The 21786-nt window shown below is 43.2% G+C and overlaps 1 protein-coding gene across 3 annotated transcripts in view; it reads right to left on the bottom strand.

Annotated features, from left to right (window-relative positions):
• The window catches only part of TRAF3IP3 (TRAF3 interacting protein 3), an 83857-nt gene that overhangs the window by 19336 nt on the left and 42735 nt on the right, over positions 1 to 21786 (bottom strand). For all 3 annotated transcript variants that reach the window (XM_066600206.1, XM_066600205.1, XM_066600204.1), the window contains exons 6-9: positions 17354 to 17383; positions 14289 to 14384; positions 8122 to 8193; positions 382 to 522 (exon numbers count right to left, since the gene is read on the bottom strand). In XM_066600206.1, the coding sequence (XP_066456303.1) occupies positions 382 to 522; positions 8122 to 8193; positions 14289 to 14384; positions 17354 to 17383 (339 nt within the window). The remainder of the gene's footprint in view (positions 1 to 381; positions 523 to 8121; positions 8194 to 14288; positions 14385 to 17353; positions 17384 to 21786) is intronic.

Genomic DNA, 21786 nt, shown 5'->3' with positions numbered 1-21786 from the left:
GTTTGTGTTTTGTCTTGTTTTTCTGTTACTAGAGACAGATTTCCCATGACAAAAGGAGAGAACAAAAAAAATGGAAGGAATGGAGACCCCTAGTGGTCAGAGTGATTTTTCATCTCACATCTCACATGGTGGTCGGTGGACGATATAAAGTAGAACTGAAAAGGGCCAAAGCAAAAAAGGTATTACACGGTTGGCAACAATTTTTTTTTATAGCAAGAAGCAAAGTAAGGTTTTTTTCTTTTTACGAAAAGAAATGGCATTTCCTGCATGCTCCTGACATGATCCAGTCCCATTGTTGAGAAATATATGGCTTACACACAAATTTGCACTTGTCAAAACAGCCTATACTGTCAGCGGGCAGCTTTCTATTTCAGTACAAACCTGCACCTTCTGGAGTTTTCTCTCTGTGGCTATTTTATCATCTGATAACCTCTGAAGTGACTCTTTGGCTTTCTCCTGATATTTCATCTTGTGGGCTTCCATCTCTAAGAGAAGCTGTTTCACACTTGCTTTTGGAAAACTCTATGAAAAAAGATCTCAATTAGGAATTTTCATAAAAATAACTCCACATAAGGGCTCATACACACATAGGTACATGAGACCCTATGGTAGCTGCTCATGCCTCCAGCTCTTTACTGTAGATTATAACAGAACACAAATGAAGTCTGACAAAGCCAATATTGCAGTATATGGTCGCTGTACATACACAAGTGCACAGAGCTGTACTCCGTGACATTGTCCTTTAGCCCTAACCATTTAAAAAAACAAAAGAGACTGACATTTGATGAATCAATGTTAATTGCCTAAAGTATATTTGCAGTGCTACAAAAATATATATACTCTATCCATGTCTGTGTTGGGGGTGAGGTACAGCAAGGACACAGTTGCTCACACGGTCCATATAAAGTCCGTCCAGCTTTATTTTATTCCAGCAACCAAAGATCAGTTGAGAAAAAGCCATGTGCAGCACCTAAACTTTATGCAATAAACAGAAATAAAACACCTGCCCGGCTGGGCGCTCACTAAACAACGTTTTGCTCACCTAGCAATAGCATACAACGTTTGTCAGCAAACAATCAGAAGTACACAGTGGACTTGTTTTCGCTCCCAGGCTCTGACCCAGACAGTGGAGACAGCAGCACTGACTGGGGAACCAGGAAAGTCCTATACTGGACTGAGAGGGAGTGATGGGTCCCACTACCAACCCACACATCATTCCAGTAAAAATCCAGCTTGTAAAGAGTATGCCCATCAAGCCCATATATAATGCTACTGGACAAAGTTTTAGAACTCCTCAATTTTTCCTGTTTTTGACATTAACACAATTCAGCAAATGTGAGTGGAGATTATTCCAGAAGAATAGGATCCCATAAAGTAATTGGGTCATGCGCATCTTGAATAATACTATTGTAGTTATGCCTCCAGATATCTACATTGTGTGCAGGGATAGGGCATACAAATGCCTTTTTATTAAATTCAACAAGGTTATATGTTCATCTGCTGTGTTCATGCTTCCAGATTATTTCTCCTACATGAGCACCCCTAAGCACTCACTCTTTAACCCCTTGAGTGGCATGCCCGGAAATTTTCCAGGACAAGCTCCACTGCCCATAGTGATATAGCCTGGAAGATTTCCGGGCTATGTGTCACTATGGGACCTGCAGAGCACAATGCCATAAGCTGTGGCAGTGTGCTCTGCCTGCACAGTCCCACAGAGAACAGTGCAGATACTTTAAAAAAAACAGGCAAATATTACCGATCTGCCGGCAACTTTCCGCTTCTTTTTTTAAACTCCTGCACTGCTTTGTTTACAGGTTGCCACAGAGACCATTGGCTTGTCAGAAGCTGGCCGATGGTCCCTGTGGCAGGGAGAGCTGGTGATGGGCTGTTAGAGGATAGCCGGGCACCAGCTCTTAAACAGCAGAGAATGGAGAAAACCTCTGATCTCTGCTGTGTTAACCCTTTACATAACATGGTTTATGCGACCGCCACATGTATGATACCATCGGACCACTGCAATGTGATCAGGGGGTCCTGATGGGTCTCTGTGGAAGTCCCGTAAAGGGCCAAAAATTTCAAAGTTAAAAAAAAAAAAACTAGTAAAAAAATTAAAAAAAAATAAAAACACCTTTCTCCCTTTACTTTGTAAAAAATTAAAAACAAAATTACACATGTGGAGTCCCTGTGTCGTAATGACCCAGAGAAGGAAGTTAGTACATTATTTAGCCCCTTAATGACGTGGCCCCTTTTTTTTCCCCTCTTTTCGTTTTTTCCTCCCCCCTTTTAAAAAATCATAACTCCTTTAATTATTTAGCGACGTCACTGCATGAGGGCTTGTTTTTTGCGGAACGAGTTGAATTTTTCAATGCTTCTATATAATGTACCATATAATGTACTGAAAAACGTAAAAAAATTTTAAAGTACAGAGAAATGGAAAAAAAACAACATTCCACCATCTTTCAGTGCGTCCTGTTTTTACGGCGCACAAACTGCAATAAAAATGACATGATAACTTTATTCTATGGGTCAGTACTAGAGATGAGCGAGCGTACTTGGAAAAGCACTACTCGCTCGAGTAATGTGCTTTATCCGAGTATCGCTGTGCTCGGGTCTGAAGATTTGAGTGCCGCTGCGGCTGACAGGTGAGTCGCGGCGGGGAGCAGGGGAGAGCGGGCGGGAGAGAGGGAGAGAAAGATCTTACCTCCGTTCCTCCCCGCTCTCCCCTGCAGCTCCCCGCTCCGTGCCGGCACCCGAATCTTCAGACCCGAGCACAGCGATACCCGGATAAAGCAAATTACTCGAGCGAGTAGTGCTTTTCCGAGTACGCTCGCTCATCTCTAGTCAGTACGATTACTACGATACTAAACTTGTATAGTTTTTTTTGTTTTTGCTGTAGTTCTTTTTTTCTTGTTTGTTTTCAAAGACATTTAATTTTTTTTAACTATTTTCTGCTAAATCTTCTGCGTGCAATAACTTTTTTATTTTTCATTTTTGGGGGATGTCCTGTAGTTTACGTTAGCACCAATTCTGAATACATATGACTTTTTGATCGCTTTTTATTGCATTTTTTCTGGGAGACAGGGTAATTAGAAAAATGCATTTCTGGCGTTCTTTTTTTTTTTCGGACTATGTTCACCGTGTGGGGTAAAGAATGCAATACTTTGATAGATCGGACTTTTACGGACACAGCGATACCAAATATGTATTTTTCTTTTATGATTTAGATTTTTTTTGTTATAGATATGGCAAAAGTAGGGTGATTTAAACTTTTATTACTCTTTTTTTTTTTTTTACAATAAATAAAACTTTATTGATTTTTACTTTTTTTTAAGTCCCCCTTTGGGGCCACAACTAGCAAAGCTTTGCTCCCTCCTGCTGTATGACGTAATGCTGTACCATTGCAGTTATTGCCCCCAGGTGTCAGCTGTAATAAACAGCTGAAGCCCGCGCTGTATCAAGAGAGGATGCGCCGCGATCTCTCTTCATACATACCCCGACGCTGCAGGACATAAATGAAAATCCTGAAGCAGGAAGAGGTTAATCTGCAGGGTGCACAACATGGAAAAAATAAATTTAAATAAAATTCTGCACAGATCAATAAATGGTACTAATAAAACGTACAACTCATCCCGCAAAATAAAAACCATTACACAGCTCCGTTGATAAAAAAAAAAAATTAAAATGCTAGGGGTCTCTGAATGCAGGGATAAAAAAATAATAATAATAATTTTTTTTTTTTTTTTTTTTTAAACTGTGAAAAAAGTAGCTAAAAAGAAAAAAGCTATTACAATTTGGTATTGGTATAATCGTACTAGCCGGTAGAATTACTTTAATACATTATTTATACTGCTCAGATAATGCAGTGAAAGATAAAAATAAACATGCCAGAATTACAGATTTTGACCCTGGCAAAAATGGAATAAAAAGCTATCAAAATTTTACATGTTCCTAAAAATTAGATAAATGAAGACTAGAGTTAATCCCGCAAACAACACAGCCTTCTAGAGCTCTGGCAATGGAAAAATAAAATTAGTACGGCTCTTGGAATGTGGCGACACAAAAGCTAACCTTCAAGAAAAAAAAAGATTTACCGTATATACCGGCGTATAAGACGACTTTTGAACCCCGAAAAATCTGCTCTGCAGTCGGGGGTCGTCTTATGCGCCGGTAATACAAAAAAAAAAAAAGTGTAAAAAAAAAAAATTTTATTACTCACCTCCCACGGCGTTCTGTCGCGCTCCGGCAGGATGTCGCTCGCTCCGGCAGGCTGTCGCTCGCTCCTCGTCCCCGCCGCAGCATAGCTTTCTGAATGCGGGGCTTGAAATCCCCGCTTCCAGAAAGCTAATACACACGCCGGCAGCCATGACAGCATTGAATGGCTGTGATTGGCTAAAGCACACGTGGCTTCAGCCAATCACACTATTCAATGACATCATTGAATGGCTGTGATTGGCTAAAGGCGCACGTGTTAGCAATCACACCCATTCAATGATGTCATTGAATAGTGTGATTGGCTGAAGCCACGTGTGCTTTAGCCAATCACAGCCATTCAATGATGTCATGGCTGCTGGCGTGTGTATTAGCTTTCTGGAAGCGGGGATTTCAGGCCCCACATTCAGAAAGCTATGCTGCGGCGGGGACAAGGAGCGAGCGACATCCTGCCGGAGCGAGCGACAGAACGCCGTGGGAGGTGAGTAATAAAATTTTTTTTTTTTTCTCCACTGTATACCGGCGTATAAGGTGACAGTTGGGGGGTCGTCTTATACGCCCCGTCGCCTTATACGCCGGTATATACGGTAAATGTACAAAAATAGCAAAACATAAAAAACCTGTATAAACTTGGTATCGCCGGAATCATGCTGACTCAGAGAATAATGTTATCACACTATTTATTCTGCACGCTCAACGCTGTAAAAATGAAATCCGAAGAACAAATGGCATAATTTCTTTTTTTCCGCCAATCTCCCTACAAATTTTTTTTACAAAAGTTATGCAATACATTATATATACCCAAAACTGATGACATCAACTTGTCCCGCAAAAAACAAGCCCTCACATGCCTGTGTCAATGGAAAAATGAAAAAGTTATGGCTCTTGGAACGCGAGAATTTCTAAACTCCAAGGGGAGGATCATTCTTGCGAAATTTATGTAAGTTCCAGATTTTGCCACTATAATATCTTTTGAAACTAATCTCCCGAGCTTGGCTTATCCTAGAACTAAGAATTTGGACCCCAGAAGCATACTGTATAGCAAATCTTATTATTTGCACTAACACACTATAACCTGTAAGGTAACACTTGTCACTGATTATTTTGTTTCAGGTGGCTGGTAGTTAGGTCATCAGGTGTTTAGTTGTCACTTCCATGAGCAGGAGTTTATTTAGTGTTTTGCCTGAGTATAAAGACTACACATTTATCTTTGCTGCCAAAATAAGGCAGGTCAGGCTTGGTTTGAACTGTACCTCACTGTCACCACAACTTGCCTACCACTATGAAGCTGATCATCACTATATACAGCATAGAATGTGAGAGAATAGCACATATAAGTATTAATCATTGTCAGCACTCAGATCTTGAGATCTTACAAATGAAAAGAATTTAAAGCAAATTAAGTTGAAACGTTGCAGAATCTTTAATAGACCGCAAACAAGTTTTATTCCTGTAAAAGCTGAGAACTATTGTGAGAAGCAGAGCTGAAGCAGAATGTGAGCTCTTCAGGACACTTTTGTTACATTCGTTCTGGACTGCTAACTCTGAGATGACTTGGTACTGGAGCAGTCAGTACTGACATGTTTGCTTGCTACATAAGTGGTTAGACGCAGGACCAAACAGAAGCAAGGGGTAGCGATCAAGACGGGGCACTCTAAACCCTTTCGACAAAACCCACATAGCAGCGGAGCACCTGTACCGAATGGGGCGACCCTACTACTTCCACAAGGACAGGACTAAAGTCAGAGGGGAACCAGAGTATAGAAAACTAGGGACAAACTGACAACAAATAAAAGACAACTACACATGAACACTGAAATATATAACCGGCACTCCCATCCAGGAAAAGCTGGGTTATATAGGGAGTGGGGAGAAACTGATTGGCTGACAGAGGTAACAGCTGCAGGACTAATTAACTTAACTAGACGGGACCAAAGACATTAACCTTAGCTAGACAGGATAGAACCCACAGAAGCAAAGGTGTGCTGGTAGAGAAATGACAGTGCTGGCAGTGATGTGATGACAACTTTAATGTCTTCAGTCTCAGTGATCCCTCATGTTGACTTTCAGGACTTCACTGTTGCACAATTTTACATAGTCAACGAAAGCCGTGGATTATAAAGGGTGCACAAACTTTATTTTTTTTTCTATTTCTGAACAATAACAGTATTCAGCGTTTAACTAGGAAGCACAATCTGTATAAACCCGCCTGCTATCATCTTATGTCCTCACTAACCACACAGTGCTGTGAAGAACCTCCCATACCAGAACACACTGGCATCATTCCAGAAGAATGAAACATGGGTGGACAGATATTTATAGCATGAGTAAATAAAACCAACTAGTCCAAATAAACCACATATCTGACTCCACCCCGTCATCCTCATTACCACCATGGCAGGTGTTTCCCCTGAGAAAGGAAGCTGCACATATAGGGGCCTTACATGGTTTGGAATTTTACTGTTCACTTAAACCAGGGGTGACAAACTCATCATCACCAAGGGCCACATCAGCCTTATGGTTGTCTTCTAAGAGCCGATCGTAATTGTATAGCAAGGGCTCATTTACAGGAGCGTATTACAAATATTCTTCGTGTGACACGCTATGCATAGAACCCATTGGTTTCAGTGGTTTCGTTCATACGAACTTATTTTTTTTTCCACATGATGTGCAAATGCATGAAAAAATATGCGGCATGACCCATTTTGGTGCGTTTTCCGCACCGTAATAGTTAATTGAAGGAAATGAGCGGGCGCAAATCCACAGTGAATACGCAGGAAATCTGTCTATTCATCGCGTATTTGTGCACCATTTTGATGGGCCTGTCTGCTCTTTTTTTAGTACATTTGTGCATATAAAAATATGCTAGAGTAGCCAACAAAGTGCAGGTGTAAGATTTTCGGTTGCACAAATATATGCAGCATATTTGCACAACCGAAAAGCGCTTACACACATATGAACGAGCCCTAATAGTAACCCCCATAGTGGTAATAGTGGTCACAGCAGTAATAGTGGCTCCAGTAATAAAAGTGACCCTCATTGTAGTGGCTCTAGTAGTAAAACGGACCCCCAGCAGTAATAGTAACTCCCATAGTGGCCCCAGTAGTAACTGTGCCCCCCATAGGGGCCACAGTATTAATAGCAACTCTCCTATTGGCCTCTTGCCAGGCAGCATCCTTATAGGCTTTTCACTCAACAAGCCTGCAGCTCCGGTTTGGCAGTCGTTGCCAAGTCTGTGAACACTGACCTCTCACCTTGCAGTTTGCACTTTGTGTAAGGCAGTGCACACAGATGCCGGAATGAAGAGGTCAGCGGTCACAGACTGCACTACCACCGCAGGACCAGAGCTGCAGGCTGGGCGAGTAGAATTCCTGTTGGATTGGATGCATGTCCTGTGGGCCACAGTGTGAGGCGGCGGCCTTGTGTTTGACAAGTGTGTTAAAGGGAACCTGTCACCACGTTTACATAAACTAGTCTGAGCTAATGTAGCAGTGCTCATCCAGACCGTGCCATAGTGCAGCTATAACATTTTTTGCTCTGTGGGCACTGTGGGCAGGACTTCAAGTGGAGGAATAAGGGGGCGGTATCTATCGCTCTTTGAAGGGCTTGGTTTTGGCGGCCTAAGAGGATCAACTGAAATAAATTATAATATCAGACATGAAATGTGTAATCCGGAATATCAGGATGACTGCCTCAAAAAAAAAAAGGGGGGGGGGGGGTAATAAAACCCTGTTTTTCATGACTGCTACATGATAAGCGCAGTTTAAACAGCAAGATCATGCATGCTGACAGGTTCCTCTCCTGAATTACATATCTGCAACAATGTATTTGTAGTTTACGTACAGAGGATAACAGGGGGCTGCGAAAACAAATAGAGTAAGAAAAGAAATGAATTATGTCTATGTAGCATACCTGAGTGTAGAAGAAGAGCTGGTTTTCAAGATTCGCCACTTTGCACTTTAAATGATCTTCATTCAGCTGGGCCTGTAAGACATGCAGGAACAGGACTGGTAATACAGGTGTTACTCAGACACTCAGGCATGTGCAATACTGTCAGATAAGATAATCGCGCATAGGAATTAAACATCCGCTAAATGGGCAGTGACAAGGGTGCGGGTGAAGACCTTCAGGCTGCCCTCACTTGCTTTGAAAACAGCCAAAATCTCCTCATCTGTACTTCCTGTCAATAGTTTCTACTTTTTTTTTTCTTGTCATGAGGCTCATAAAGTATCACAAAGGAAAGGCTGAACAACCACTGCGTTAACATGTCAGACTCCCCAGAACACACATTCACCCGCCCGGGAGCAGAAGCCGGCAGACAGATCTCCGCTGTCAGCCAATCTCACCGCGGAGAATCGCGACAATTCGAATTGCCGCCCGCGAGCAGAGGATTGCTATGATTCTCCACTCGTGGACAAGGGGGAAGCGCTTTCCATAGCAACGCTATGGAAAGCTTTCACTGCGTTCCCCGCGGCCAGATTATCGCCACAGGGAACGCAATGAAAATACGCCCGTGGACAGGCAGCCTAATTCTAGACACATTCATTCTGCCTTCATGTTACAGTGGCCCATAAAACTGCAGTATGGAAAATGCTTAAAGAGACTGTCACCATGTTTTTGCAGCCCTCACTGAGAGCACCATAAGGTAGCGCCTGCGATACTGATTACACTGATATCTCCGCTGTGTGGATCTGTGCAGGAGTTAATGTTCAAAAGATTTTTATTGACACTTTCAGGGAAATACAAGAAACATGAATGCAATAAAATATCAAATACTTAACAAATGTAATAAAATAAATTGTGTAACTTGTCGTATTGTCTCTAACTGGATAACAGGAAAGGGATTCACATATTGTGTTATTCTCCTGTTATTTAGTTGCATCCAATCCAAACAAATTAAAAAAGCAAGTAACAAATTTTATAAAAATAAATGAATACAAAGAAAAAACAGGGGGGTAGGGGAGGTAAAATAGCTAGATACTAGAGATGAGCGAGCGTACTCGGATAAGCACTACTCGCTCGAGTAATTGGCTTTATCCGAGTATCGCTGTGCTCGGGGGTAAAGATTCGGGTGCCGCTGCGGCTGACAGGTGAGTCGCAGCGGGGAGCAGGGGAGAGCTCATCTCTACTAGATACCTACGAACGGGGAAGATGAAGCATAGAGAAGTAGAAAAAGACTGGAAGAAGAAAGCTGTGTAGTAAAAAACTTAGTAGCAGCTAGACCAGAACAAGTCCTGAATATTCATGAGCTGCAGGCTGGCCACACCCACACCACCCTCCAGCCAATGATTGGACGCTCTTTCTATGCACAGTAATAGACAGGCAGTGGACAATCAGTGTCTACAGGAGGAGGGGTGAGGGGGGGCGTGGTAGGTAGCTGCAGCTCATGAATATCCAGGACTACTTTCAAGTAGTCATCTATGTTTGTACTGCTACTGTTAAAAGGCAAGTTTCTCCACTACTACTGTAATGTACAGAAGTTTATGTACAAAAGTTGCTAGACATGTCTGAATGGTCCGTTGTCTTGTGCTATATGTGTTGTCACTGTCTTCCATGTGAGTGAATATGATGTGTATTGCATAGCTGCAGCACTGAATGGGTTACCGTCTGGGTCATGTCTGGAAATGTATCTTTTGGTCTGTCATGTGACCTTGTCATATATATGTGGTTGCAAGGTGAATGAGTGAGGCGGCTTCTTTTGGGGTTCTCTTGTATTCTGGGAGCCTGTTGGCGCACAGACACCTTCAGTCTGTGGACTAAGAAAATGGAAGAGGTATAAAGGATGCAGTGTGTCCAGGGCCTAGCTTATTTAATAGCCTGTCCTCGGGCCCTTGGACGTGTCCCTGATTACCTTCCGGGTGGGAGACGGTAGAGCCCCATGACAAGGCCCAAACTCTCCTAGGCTGGGGCCGGCTCCTCGGACGCTGCACAACTACACAGATCCAGACAGCAGGCATGTTACTGTGATAATCTGACAGGCACTACGTTATGGTGCTCTCAGAGAGGGGGGCAAAAAGACGGGGACAGAGTCTTTTTAACATATCACACATTTCTCTGTGTGGTCACTCAAGTAGATGAAATGAGTCTATAAGAGAGGAGGTAGAAAGTCAGCAACACTAAACAGTGTTTAATTATTTCATATCACAAATGTAACTAGACATAAAAAGAGTTAATTATACCGAGAATGTTTATGAAATTGAAGAATGCGATATTGAGATTTCCTTGAGTCTATAATGGCTATAACTTCCAGCTTTTGGTAATAGTGTACATGTGCATGGGCCCCTGAATGACAGTGCAATGCAAATCTGTAGACTAAGTTCAGACCCCACTTTTAATTACATGCAGTAAACACGCTGTGAATACTCCTAGCAAGTATATTTTGGACACAGGCCAGTGTGCCAAAAAAATTACCTTTTAACATATGTTCAGGTGGTATGTGTCTACCTACCTCTTTATCATGCTATATTTAAAAGAATGATCTACACAAAAAATAACATACTAAGTGACATCCTTTCTCTCTTTTTTTTTTTGCACTAGAGTCTATAGACTTTGCTTGCAGCTGTATGGTACACAGCTGCATAATGTTGGAGTACTCCTTGAGGCTGCATCTGGATGGGCTACAAAATCATCGCTACGATGTGAAGCCCATGGTTTCTAATGGGTTCTTTCACATGAGTGATGTTTTGTAGCGAGATTTTGTATCCCACGCGGATGCCTTAAATTTATCCCAGGTCTGAATTATACATTTTACTTCCCCATAGCTCTTGGTCTTCTGTCATTAAATCATTACATACTCTTGTTTCTTTAGTACTCTATACTGGCCTTGTACACATAAGGATTGGGTGACTGGCTAAAGAAGAGCTGTCAGCTTTCCTCATAAGGCCCCTTGCACATGGGCGGAAATTCTGCGGTGGGATTTCCCGCAGAATTTTCGCCCGTGGAAGCTGCCATGGGATTACAATTAAAAAACGCAATCCTAGGCAGACGGCCGCGATTTGTCCGCGTGAAATCACACGCGGAAAACAAATCACGGCATGTTCTGTTTCTGTGTGGGTCTCGCAGAGGCCCACACAGAAATGTCACTCCCTGGCCGCCAGCTCCCCCTGCGCATGCGCCGGCTGGCCGGCAGCCGGCACATCAGAGAGCCAGAGCCGCAGGAGAGGTGAGCGCCCCACTGGTCCCTGCAGGGGCGTGGATCATGTCCCGCTGCGAGAATTCTCACAGGGAATCCGACCCGGCCGTCTGCAGGCGGCCTAAGTGTGTTATATAATGGAGAATACAATTATTTACTATAACAATCCTGGAGCAGCTTTTATTAGCCCTTTGTGTTAAGCCGTTCCTCTGTTATTTCTCCTAAAACTTTATAAATACATCGACAACTGGGTGTTACCATCCTCCCTGTCCATAGGGTGTGTCACTATACGGTCCAGCATTGCCACTGATTAAGACCCTTTTACACGGAACGATTAGCATTCAAATAATCACTAAATTCTGCAAAAACGAAAGACAGTCGTTCAGCATAAACATGGCCAATGACTGAACGATAATTTGTCCACTTATCAGTCGTTGTTCATTTTATGCAGACATCATTTGTTTGCTAGTTGTTCTGTGTAGAAGGCGATCATTCTGTCGTTCGCAAACTATTCCCAGGCATTTTCAGATTCCCCTGACAGACCAATGATGGACCAAACGAGCCATGATGAAAAAATGTAAACTATTATCTGTGTGTAAATGGGCATCTTTTAAGAGCAAAAGACTCGGATGTTCCTTCCACAACTGATTGTTCCGTGTAAAAGGACACTTATGCCCCACTTAGACGGACCGCGCTGTTGTGCAAGCAATGCCCTGCAGCGCGTCCCAGTGATGCTTACTCCAGTACTTACTTAGGAGCAAGTATCGCTGGCATCACTCACAGCGCTGTCGGAATGAAGGTGGAGCAGGGCAGGAAGCGTTCTTTCCCCAACTGCCTCAATTTACAGTAAGCAGACAGTTGTTAAGGGGCAGAGGTTGTGCGGAAGCTGCTGCTCTGACCCTGAGTAGTGGCCACTGCTTTTAATTGCAGAAGCAGCTCTCACCAAAATCAATGGGACCCCAGCCTGCATTTATACACAGGCTGGGTATTGGGGTGTTCTTAGCGGGCACACAATCAGCAGATCGGTCAGGGTCCCAAGCAGTGGACTCCAGTTGATAACCTGAGGATAGGTCATCAATAGTATTTTTCTGGAAAACTCCTTTAATAGTTACTCTCATATTATAAACACCTGTAGGCGCACCAACTATTCATTCTTTGGTTATATGGTGAATATATAATTTATTCAATATGCGGTATCTCTATAGTGTTTTCAATTTTTAAATGGTTCCTGCTTTCCTGCTTCGTAAATAGTTTAAGTACACTACCGTTCAAAAGTTTGGGGTCACCCAAACAATTTTGTGTTTTCCATGAAAAGTCACACTTATTCACTACCATGCGTTGTGAAATGAATAGAAAATAGAGTCAAGACATTGACAAGGTTAGAAATAATGATTTGTATTTGAAATAACATTGTTTTTACATCAAACTTTGCTTTCGTCAAAGAATCCTCCTTTTGCAGCAATTACAGCATTGCACACCTTTGACATTCTAGCTGTTAATTTGTTGAGGTAAGCTTGTGAAATTGCACCCCACGCTTCTAGAAGCATCTCCCACAAGTTGGATTGGTTGGATGGGCACTTCTGGCGTACCATACGGTCAAGCTGCTCCCACAACAGCTCAATGGGGTTCAGATCTGGTGACTGCGCTGGCCACTCCATTACCGATAGAATACCAGCTGCCTGCTTCTGCTGTAAATAGTTCTTGCACAATTTGGAGGTGTGTTTAGGGTCATTGTCCTGTTGTAGGATGAAATTGGTTCCAATCAAGCGCTGTCCACTGGGTATGGCATGGCGTTGCAAAATGGAGTGATAGCCTTCCTTATTCAGAATCCCTTTTACCCTGTACAAATCTCCCACCTTACCAGCACCAAAGCAACCCCAGACCATCACATTACCTCCACCATGCTTAACAGATGGCGTCAGGCATTCTTCCAGCATCTTTTCATTTGTTCTGCGTCTCACAAACGTTCTTCTTTGTGATCCAAACACCTCAAACTTGGATTCATCCGTCCACAACACTTTTTTCCAGTCTTCCTCTGTCCAATGTCTGTGTTCTTTTGCCCATCTTAATCTTTTTCTTTTATTGGCCAGTCTCAGATATGGCTTTTTCTTTGCCACTCTGCCCTGAAGCCCAAAATCCCGCAGCCGCCTCTTCACTGTAGATGTTGACACTGGTGTTTTGCGGGTACTATTTAATGAAGATGCCAGTTGGGTACCTGTGAGGCGTCTGTTTCTCAAACTAGAGACTCTAATGTGCTTATCTTCTTGCTTAGTTGTGCAACGCGGCCTCCCACTTCTTTTTCTACTCTGGTTAGAGCCTGTTTGTGCTGTCCTCTGAAGGGAGTAGTACACACCGTTGTAGGAAATCTTCAATTTCTTAGCAATTTCTCGCATGGAATAGCCTTCATTTCTAAGAACAAGAATAGACTGTCGAGTTTCAGATGAAAGTTCTCTTTTTCTGGCCATTTTGAGCGTTTAATTGACCCCACAAATGTGATGCTCCAGTAACTCAATCTGCTCACAGGAAGGTCAGTTTTGTAGCTTCTGTAGCGAGCTAGACTGTTTTCAGATGTGTGAACATGATTGCACAAGGGTTTTCTAATCATCAATTAGCCTTCTGAGCCAATGAGCAAACACATTGTACCATTAGAACACTGGAGTTATAGTTGCTGGAAATGGGCCTCTATACACCTTTGTAGATATTGCACAAAAAACCAGACATTTGCAGATAGAATAGTCATTTACCACATTAGCAATGTATAGAGTGCATTTGTTTAAAGTTAGGACTAGTTTAAAGTTATCTTCATTGAAAAGTACAGTGCTTTTCCTTCAAAAATAAGGACATTTCAATGTGACCCCAAACTTTTGAACGGTAGTGTATATATAATCAATACATCAGAATCACTTATTATTGGTTCCCTTCATATACCATAGTAATAAATAATTACCGTCCATGACTTCTCTGAGGTCTGTACTAGCACACCGAGAAGCTCCTGTAAGACACACAGCTTCTTCTTCAGTTTCCGCTCCCTATGTAGGGCTTCCTGCAAAAAGATAATAGGTCTTATTATATACAAGTGACTCATAACAAGGTAGTGGTAACTGCAAGCTTAATGCTACTTCACTGGAAACCACTTAGTACATAACTAACTCCACATTGATGGGATAGTTGGATTGGTCTAGCAAGCCACGCTGTCACAAGTAAATAAAAGACTACGTTTTTAAGAGTACAACTTTAGACATTAACCCATTAAGGACAACCATTTTCTTGATTTTCAGTTTCTCCTTCCCACTTTTAAAAAAACATAACTTTTATTTTTCCGTCGATGTAGCTGTCTGAGGGCTTGTATTTTTCATAGGTACTACTTAATGCACCATTTATAGTAATGAATAACTTTTTCAGATTCCTAAATGGAGTGAAATGAAAAAGAAATGCAATTTCACCATCTTAAAGGCCATCTTGTTTTTACAGCTTCCATACTGCTGCAAAAATGACAACTTTATTCTACGGGTCAGTACGATTAATACGATAACAGATGTACCGGTAGTTGTTTTTCTGTACTACCCTTAAAAAATGAAATGTCTTAAAGTAATATATGTGTGTATAATCTATCTATCTATCTCATATCTATCTATCTATCTATCTATCTATCTATCTATCTATCTATCTATCTATCTATCTCATAACTATCTATCTATCCCATATCTATCTATCTTCTATCTATCTATCTCATATCTATCTATCTATCTATCCATCCATCCATCTATCTAATGTCTATCTATCTCTATCATATCTATCTATCTATCTATCTATCTATCTATCTATCTATCTATCTATCTATCTATCTATCTCACTCATATCTATCTATCTATATATCTTCTATCTATCTCATATCTATCTATCTATCTCATATCTATCTATCTATCTATCCATCTATCTCATATCTATCTATCTATCTATCTATCTATCTATCTATCTATCTATCTATCTATCTATCTATCTATCTATCTATCTATCTATCTATCTATCTCATATCTATCTATCCCATATCTATGTATCATAACATTTCTATCTTTCTGTCAATGTGGTTGTGAGGGCTCACGGTTTAACAAGGTGACCTGTGGTTTTTATTTTGGTATACATATGACTTTTTTGTTCATGTATTTTTTTAATTTTATTACATTTTTTCTTGGTGACAGGGTGTTCAAAAGAGTGCAGTTCTAGTAATGTGTATTTTTTTTTCTTTTATGGACACGGTGGTACCAAATATGTTTTGGGGTTGTTTTTGTTCCGATTGTTTTGTAATGATACGGGAAAAGGTTTTTATTTTTTTATTTTTTAGTATGTTTTTTCTTTTTTTTTTCCTATTAGAATAAAAAAAATTATTTTCGCTTTACTTTGTTAGCCCCCAAAGAGGAATTGAACTTTCGATAGTTTGATTGCTCATGCCATATACTGCAGTACTTCGTATAATTCCAATGCATTTTATTAGGATGAGCCATATGCACGTCCTAATAGGCAGAAATACATGGCATCCCTGGGGGACTTCAGAAGACCCTGTGCTGCCATGACAACTGACCTGGTTTAGACAACGATTATCGCTCAAAAAATCTTTTGAGCGATTTTTGAGTGATATTTGTTGTATGCTTTTTAAAGTGCATGGTGATCGCTCAAACATTGAGTGATCACCTTGCGCTCCGAGGGGGGAATGCAAAAGACAAGTGGGGCCGCTTGTCTCCTGCAGCCAGCTGTCTCCCGCTTGGAGCACTCGGCTGCTATACAGCCGGGCGCTCCGAGCTGGGGATAAAGAACACAGCTGGGCATCTGTGTTCTTCATACCCCACCTGTCGTCAGGGAGCTGGATACAATAGTAACAATAGTATCAGCTGTATTCCGCTGATAAGGCTGATTGTTGTCTTTCAGCATGCTGAAAGATCAGCGATGGCTTAACGAAAACTGCACGATGTCAGTGCAGTAGACACAATGATTATTGCTTTAAAGACGTCTTTAAGCGTTTTTGAGCGAAAATCGTTGTGTCTAAAAGGGCCTTTAGTGCTTATTGCTTTTCTTGTCGGCAGGTGTCAGCTATGAGAAACAGCTGGCACCCTCTGTGTATGTAGCAGGATTGACTCCTACATGTTCGCCTAAAAGCATCAAGGGTTAAACATATCATTAAATCAGAGCAAATGAAAACTGAGTCCTATAGCAACATGTTAATTGTAAGAGTTCAATCAATCATTAGAGTTTCACTGCTGATAAGTGACTGTGGTAGGGTTTATTCACATCGATGTCAGAGGTTCGGTTTTTAAGCCTCTATTGCAGCTTTCAGTAAATTATCAAACAACAATAGCACAGCATGCAGTACTATTTATTCTGGTAGAATGCCGGATATTGTAACAGGAACCAGAGGACCCCATTATAGTTAATGGAGCCCGTCAGATGCTGCTGCTGCCCGACATGTGCTGGATCCAGAACAGCCGTTAGTTTCCTTCTGACTTGGATCAGAACATTGAAAAGTTGGAGTAGTGGCAAACAGTGATGTGACGGACTTCATGATTTGTACTTTTAGATAATTTCTGATGCTCTCCCTGTAAACATTGCAGCGGTGGCTCAGCAGATCTTCTTACAATCACCATCTCACACGGCTTCTTCATCCAAAAGATTTGGCATTGCATTTGAACAGTGCGGAATCGGTGACCCTCAGTGGCCATGAGACAGGGGCACATCACCGCTGCATGGAGTTTTGCTGAACTGTTTACAAGAGTGGGCCGAGGGAAAACAGAAATAATAAAAATTGTACAAAATTTTCAGTAAGAATCGATTGTGTTATTTTATCTCCTATAACACGGCCTCATAAAAACCTCAATCATAGAAATATGTTTAACACCATTTTCATTAAGAGGTACATTTGTAAATAGTGTCCTAAATAGTAAAAACTGGTATTACCAGTATTCGATTACTTCTAGATGACATCTCACACATGCACATTCATGTAATATCATCTTTACATACCATCAAGTATTCAGAAAGCTGCAGTAACTCCTAGAAAAATAAAAAGATAAATAAGTTATAGCAGTTATTTTAGCATTGGTGTAGTGCCCCAGAGTTGGAGTCCCACAGCACTTTGTTAGCTATCCCATGCAGAATGTGGATGTGTGTGTGTATTAGTGTTTTGTTATGTGTATTGACTTTAACTGGTCACTTAAGTGTTAATGACTGGTGTTCTCTGTCTAACTCTGCATGACTGTGCAAAATGCCCCCTAACCCACTTTGTTACTTGTCAGTCACCCCTAGCTAGGACTGGGATTGGTAGAAGGTTTCTCCTTAACCCAACATTGATTAGTGGGGAGTGTTTTCCAAGCTGCAAGTAAACTATGTGCCTTCGGGTTTCACTAAATTGCTTGGGACTGAACTAATTATTTTATTGTCCCATAACACAAAAAGGCACTGGCGTCACACCAAACCCACACTAATTACAGATGGGCCCCCGCTAGGGCCCTACTGCAATCCACCTCTGCTGCACAAGCCACCACTTGTGGGCAGAGTAGCAACCCCAGTGACATAGTCAGAATTGGCATAACCACTCGAGCTAGCCTTCGGCCAACTTCTGCTCGGTGCATTAGAATTCATGAATGTCTTAAAGTAAAACTGGCCATAAATTAGTAAATTAGAAGTTACAGCAATAGTCAAAGTTTGGTATTTGTCTTCTTTACTTACATAAATATTGCCATTTTTTGGTTTTGTGTGGGTGGACCTTTTTGCAAAATGTGACACTGGGAAGTGTTTGCCATTTTAAATTTGGTTCTCTGAAAACATCCCCATGATGTTCACTCAATGACACAATGACAATTCTACAATCAGATCGGTTTTATTTCTTTTTTTAGTAGAAATCTTCCTCCACCTTTTTATCATCAGGTCATTTTTAGGTTCATATTACTATTAGAGATGAGCGAACGTACTCGTCCGAGCTTGATATTCGTGCGAATATTAGGGTGTTCGGGATGCTCGTTACTCTTAACGAGTACCACGCGGTGTTCTGGTTACTTTCAGTTTCCTCTCTGAGACGTTAGCGCGCTTTTCTGGCCAATTGAAAGACAGGGAAGGCATTACAACTTCCCCCTGTGACGTTCAAGCCCTATACCACCCCCCTGCTGTGAGTGGCTGGGGCGATCAGATGTCACCCGAGTATAAAAGTCGGCCCCTCCCGCGGCTCGCCACACATGCCTTGTGAGTTAGCTGAGGGAAAGTACTATCATGCTGGTGCTGCTGTAGGGAGAGCGTTAGGAGTCAGTGTAGGCTTCAAGAACCCCAACGGCCCTTCTCAGGGCCACATCTACTAGTGTGCAGTACTGTGTTAGCACAGTATTTTTTTTTTTTTTGTCCAAAATTGGATCTGCAGAGCATTGCGCCCAGCAATAGGGACAGAAGTGGGGGTTAGGCAGGGAGAGTGTTAGGAGTTAGTGTAGGCTTCAAGAACCCCAACGGTCCTTTCTAGGGCCACTTCTATCCGTGTGCAGTACTGTCCAGGCTGCTGTTAGCAGTGTTGCATTTTTTTTTTTTTCTCAAAACCGGCTGTGCAGAGCATTGCACCCGGCATTAATACTACAGGGATAGAATTGTGTAGGCAGGGCCAGAAGACATTTATTATTCATTGAATACACGCAGTGGGGTCTTCCCTTTGCTAAAAAGGAAAAAAATTATATTTGGCCTGCCTGTGTCAGTCCTAAGGTCTGCGTGTACGTGTCTGCTGCGTGTACAACGTACAAAAATCTGACGCAACCAGCTACGCTTTACTGCAGCCTAGCGCCATTGTGTATCCTGACTGGCAAATACCTGCTCTGCTAGAGTTAATAACTCTGCTACACTATACTTGTGTGACACTTTTTGAGGGCCACACCACAGATATTAAACTTCTTGTTCATTGAATATACGCAGTGGGGTCTTCCCTTTGCTAAAAAGGAAAAAAATTATATTTGGCCTGCCTGTGTCAGTCCTAAGGTCTGCGTGTACGTGTGTGCTGCGTGTACAACGTACAAAAATCAGACGCAACCAGCTACGCTTTACTGCAGCCTAGCGCCATTGTGTATCCTGACTGGCAAATACCTGCTCTGCTAGAGTTAATAACTCTGCTACACTATACTTGTGTGACACTTTTTGAGGGCCACACCACAGATATTAAACTTCTTGTTCATTGAATATACGCAGTGGGGTCTTCCCTAAGCTAAAAAGGAAAAAAAATATATTTGGCCTGCCTGTGTCAGTCCTAAGGTCTGCGTGTACGTGTGTGCTGCGTGTACAACGTACAAAAATCTGACGCAACCAGCTACGCTTTACTGCAGCCTAGCGCCATTGTGTATCCTGACTGGCAAATACCTGCTCTGCTAGAGTTAATAGCTCTGCTACACTATACTTGTGTGACACTTTTTGAGGGCCACACCACAGATATTAAACTTCTTGTTCATTGAATATACGCAGTGGGGTCTTCCCTAAGCTAAAAAGGAAAAAAATTATATTTGGCCTGCCTGTGTCAGTCCTAAGGTCTGCGTGTACGTGTGTGCTGCGTGTACAACGTACAAAAATCTGACGCAACCAGCTACGCTTTACTGCAGCCTAGCGCCATTGTCTTTCCTGACTGGCAAATACCTGCTCTGCTAGAGTTAATAACTCTGCTACACTATACTTGTGTGACACTTTTTGAGGGCCACACCACAGATATTAAACTTCTTGTTCATTGAATATACGCAGTGGGGTCTTCCGTTTGCAAAAAAGCGAAAACATTATATTTGGCCTGCAGGCTTGCACCAATTTATTTCCTGCCTGGGAAATCAAATCACTGGTAATACAGCATGCTGAGGGGTAGGGGTAAGCCTAGAGGACGTGGACGTGGCCGAGGACGCGGAGGGCCAAGTGAGGGTGTGGGCACAGGCCGAGCTCCTGATCCAGGTGTGTCGCAGCCGACTGCTGCGCGATTACGAGAGAGGCACGTTTCTGGCGTCCCCACATTCATCGCCCAATTAATGGGTCCACGCGGGAGACCTTTATTAGAAAATGAGCAGTGTGAGCAGGTCCTATCGTGGATGGCAGAAAGTGCTTCGAGCAAGCTATCATCCACCCACAGTTCTGCGCCGTCTAGTGCTGCAAATCCGAATCCTCTGTCTGCTGCTCCTCCTTCCTCCCAGCCTCCTCACTCCACTACAATGACACCTGCTCAGGAGCGGGAACACTCCCAGGAACTGTTCTCGGGCCCCTGCTTAGATTGGGCAGCAGCGGTTCCTCTCCCACCAGAGGAGTTTATCGTCACTGATGCCCAACCATTCGAAAGTTCCCGGGGTCCGGGGGAAGAGGCTGGGGACTTACGCCAACTGTCTCAAGAAGTTTCTGTGGGTGAGGAGGACGATGACGATGAGACACAGTTGTCTTGCAGTGAGGTTGTAGTAAGGGCAGTAAGTCCAAGGGAGCAGCGCACAGAGGATTCGGAGGAAGAGCAGCAGGACGATGAGGTGACTGACCCCACCTGGTGTGCAACGCCTACTCAGGACAGGTCTTCAGAGGGGGAGGCAAGGGCATCAGCAGGGCAGGTTGCAAGAGGCAGTGCGGTGGCCAGGGGTAGAGGCAGGGCCAGACCGAATAATCCACCAAGTGTTTCCCAAAGCACACCCTCGCGCCATGCCACCCTGCAGAGGCCGAGGTGCTCTAAGGTCTGGCAGTTTTTCACAGAGACGCCAGACGACCAACGAACAGTGGTGTGCAACCTTTGTCGCGCCAAGATCAGCCGGGGAGCCACCACCAACAGCCTCACCACCACCAGCATGCGCAGACATATGATGGCCAAGCACCCCACAAGGTGGGACGAAGGCCGTTCACCGCCTCCGGTTTGCACCGCTGCCTCTCCCCCTGTGCCCCAACCTGCCACTGATATACAACCTCCCTCTCAGGACACAGGCACAACCGTCTCATGGCCTGCACCCACACCCTCACCTCCGCTGTCCTCGGCCCCATCCACCAATGTCTCGCACCGCACAGTCCAGCCGTCGCTAGCGCAAGTGTTGGAGCGCAAGCGCAAGTACGCCGCCACGCACCCGCACGCTCAATCGTTAACCGTCCACATCGCCAAATTTATCAGCCTTGAGATGCTGCCGTATAGGGTTGTGGAAACGGAGTCCTTCAAAGCTATGATGGCGGCGGCGGCCCCGCACTACTCAGTTCCCAGTCGCCACTACTTTTCCCGGTGTGCCGTCCCAGCCCTGCACGACCACGTCTCCCGCAGCATTGTACGCGCCCTCACCAATGCGGTTAGTGGCAAGGTCCACTTAACTACGGACACGTGGACAAGCACAGGCGGGCAGGGCCACTACATCTCCCTGACGGCACATTGGGTGAATTTAGTGGAGGCTGGGACAGAGTCAGAGCCCGGGACCGCTCACGTCCTACCCACCCCCAGAATT

This window comes from Eleutherodactylus coqui, chromosome 4 (assembly GCF_035609145.1).
Source record: "Eleutherodactylus coqui strain aEleCoq1 chromosome 4, aEleCoq1.hap1, whole genome shotgun sequence".
NCBI lineage: Eukaryota > Metazoa > Chordata > Amphibia > Anura > Eleutherodactylidae > Eleutherodactylus > Eleutherodactylus coqui.
This window is presented reverse-complemented; position numbering and strand designations above follow the sequence as displayed.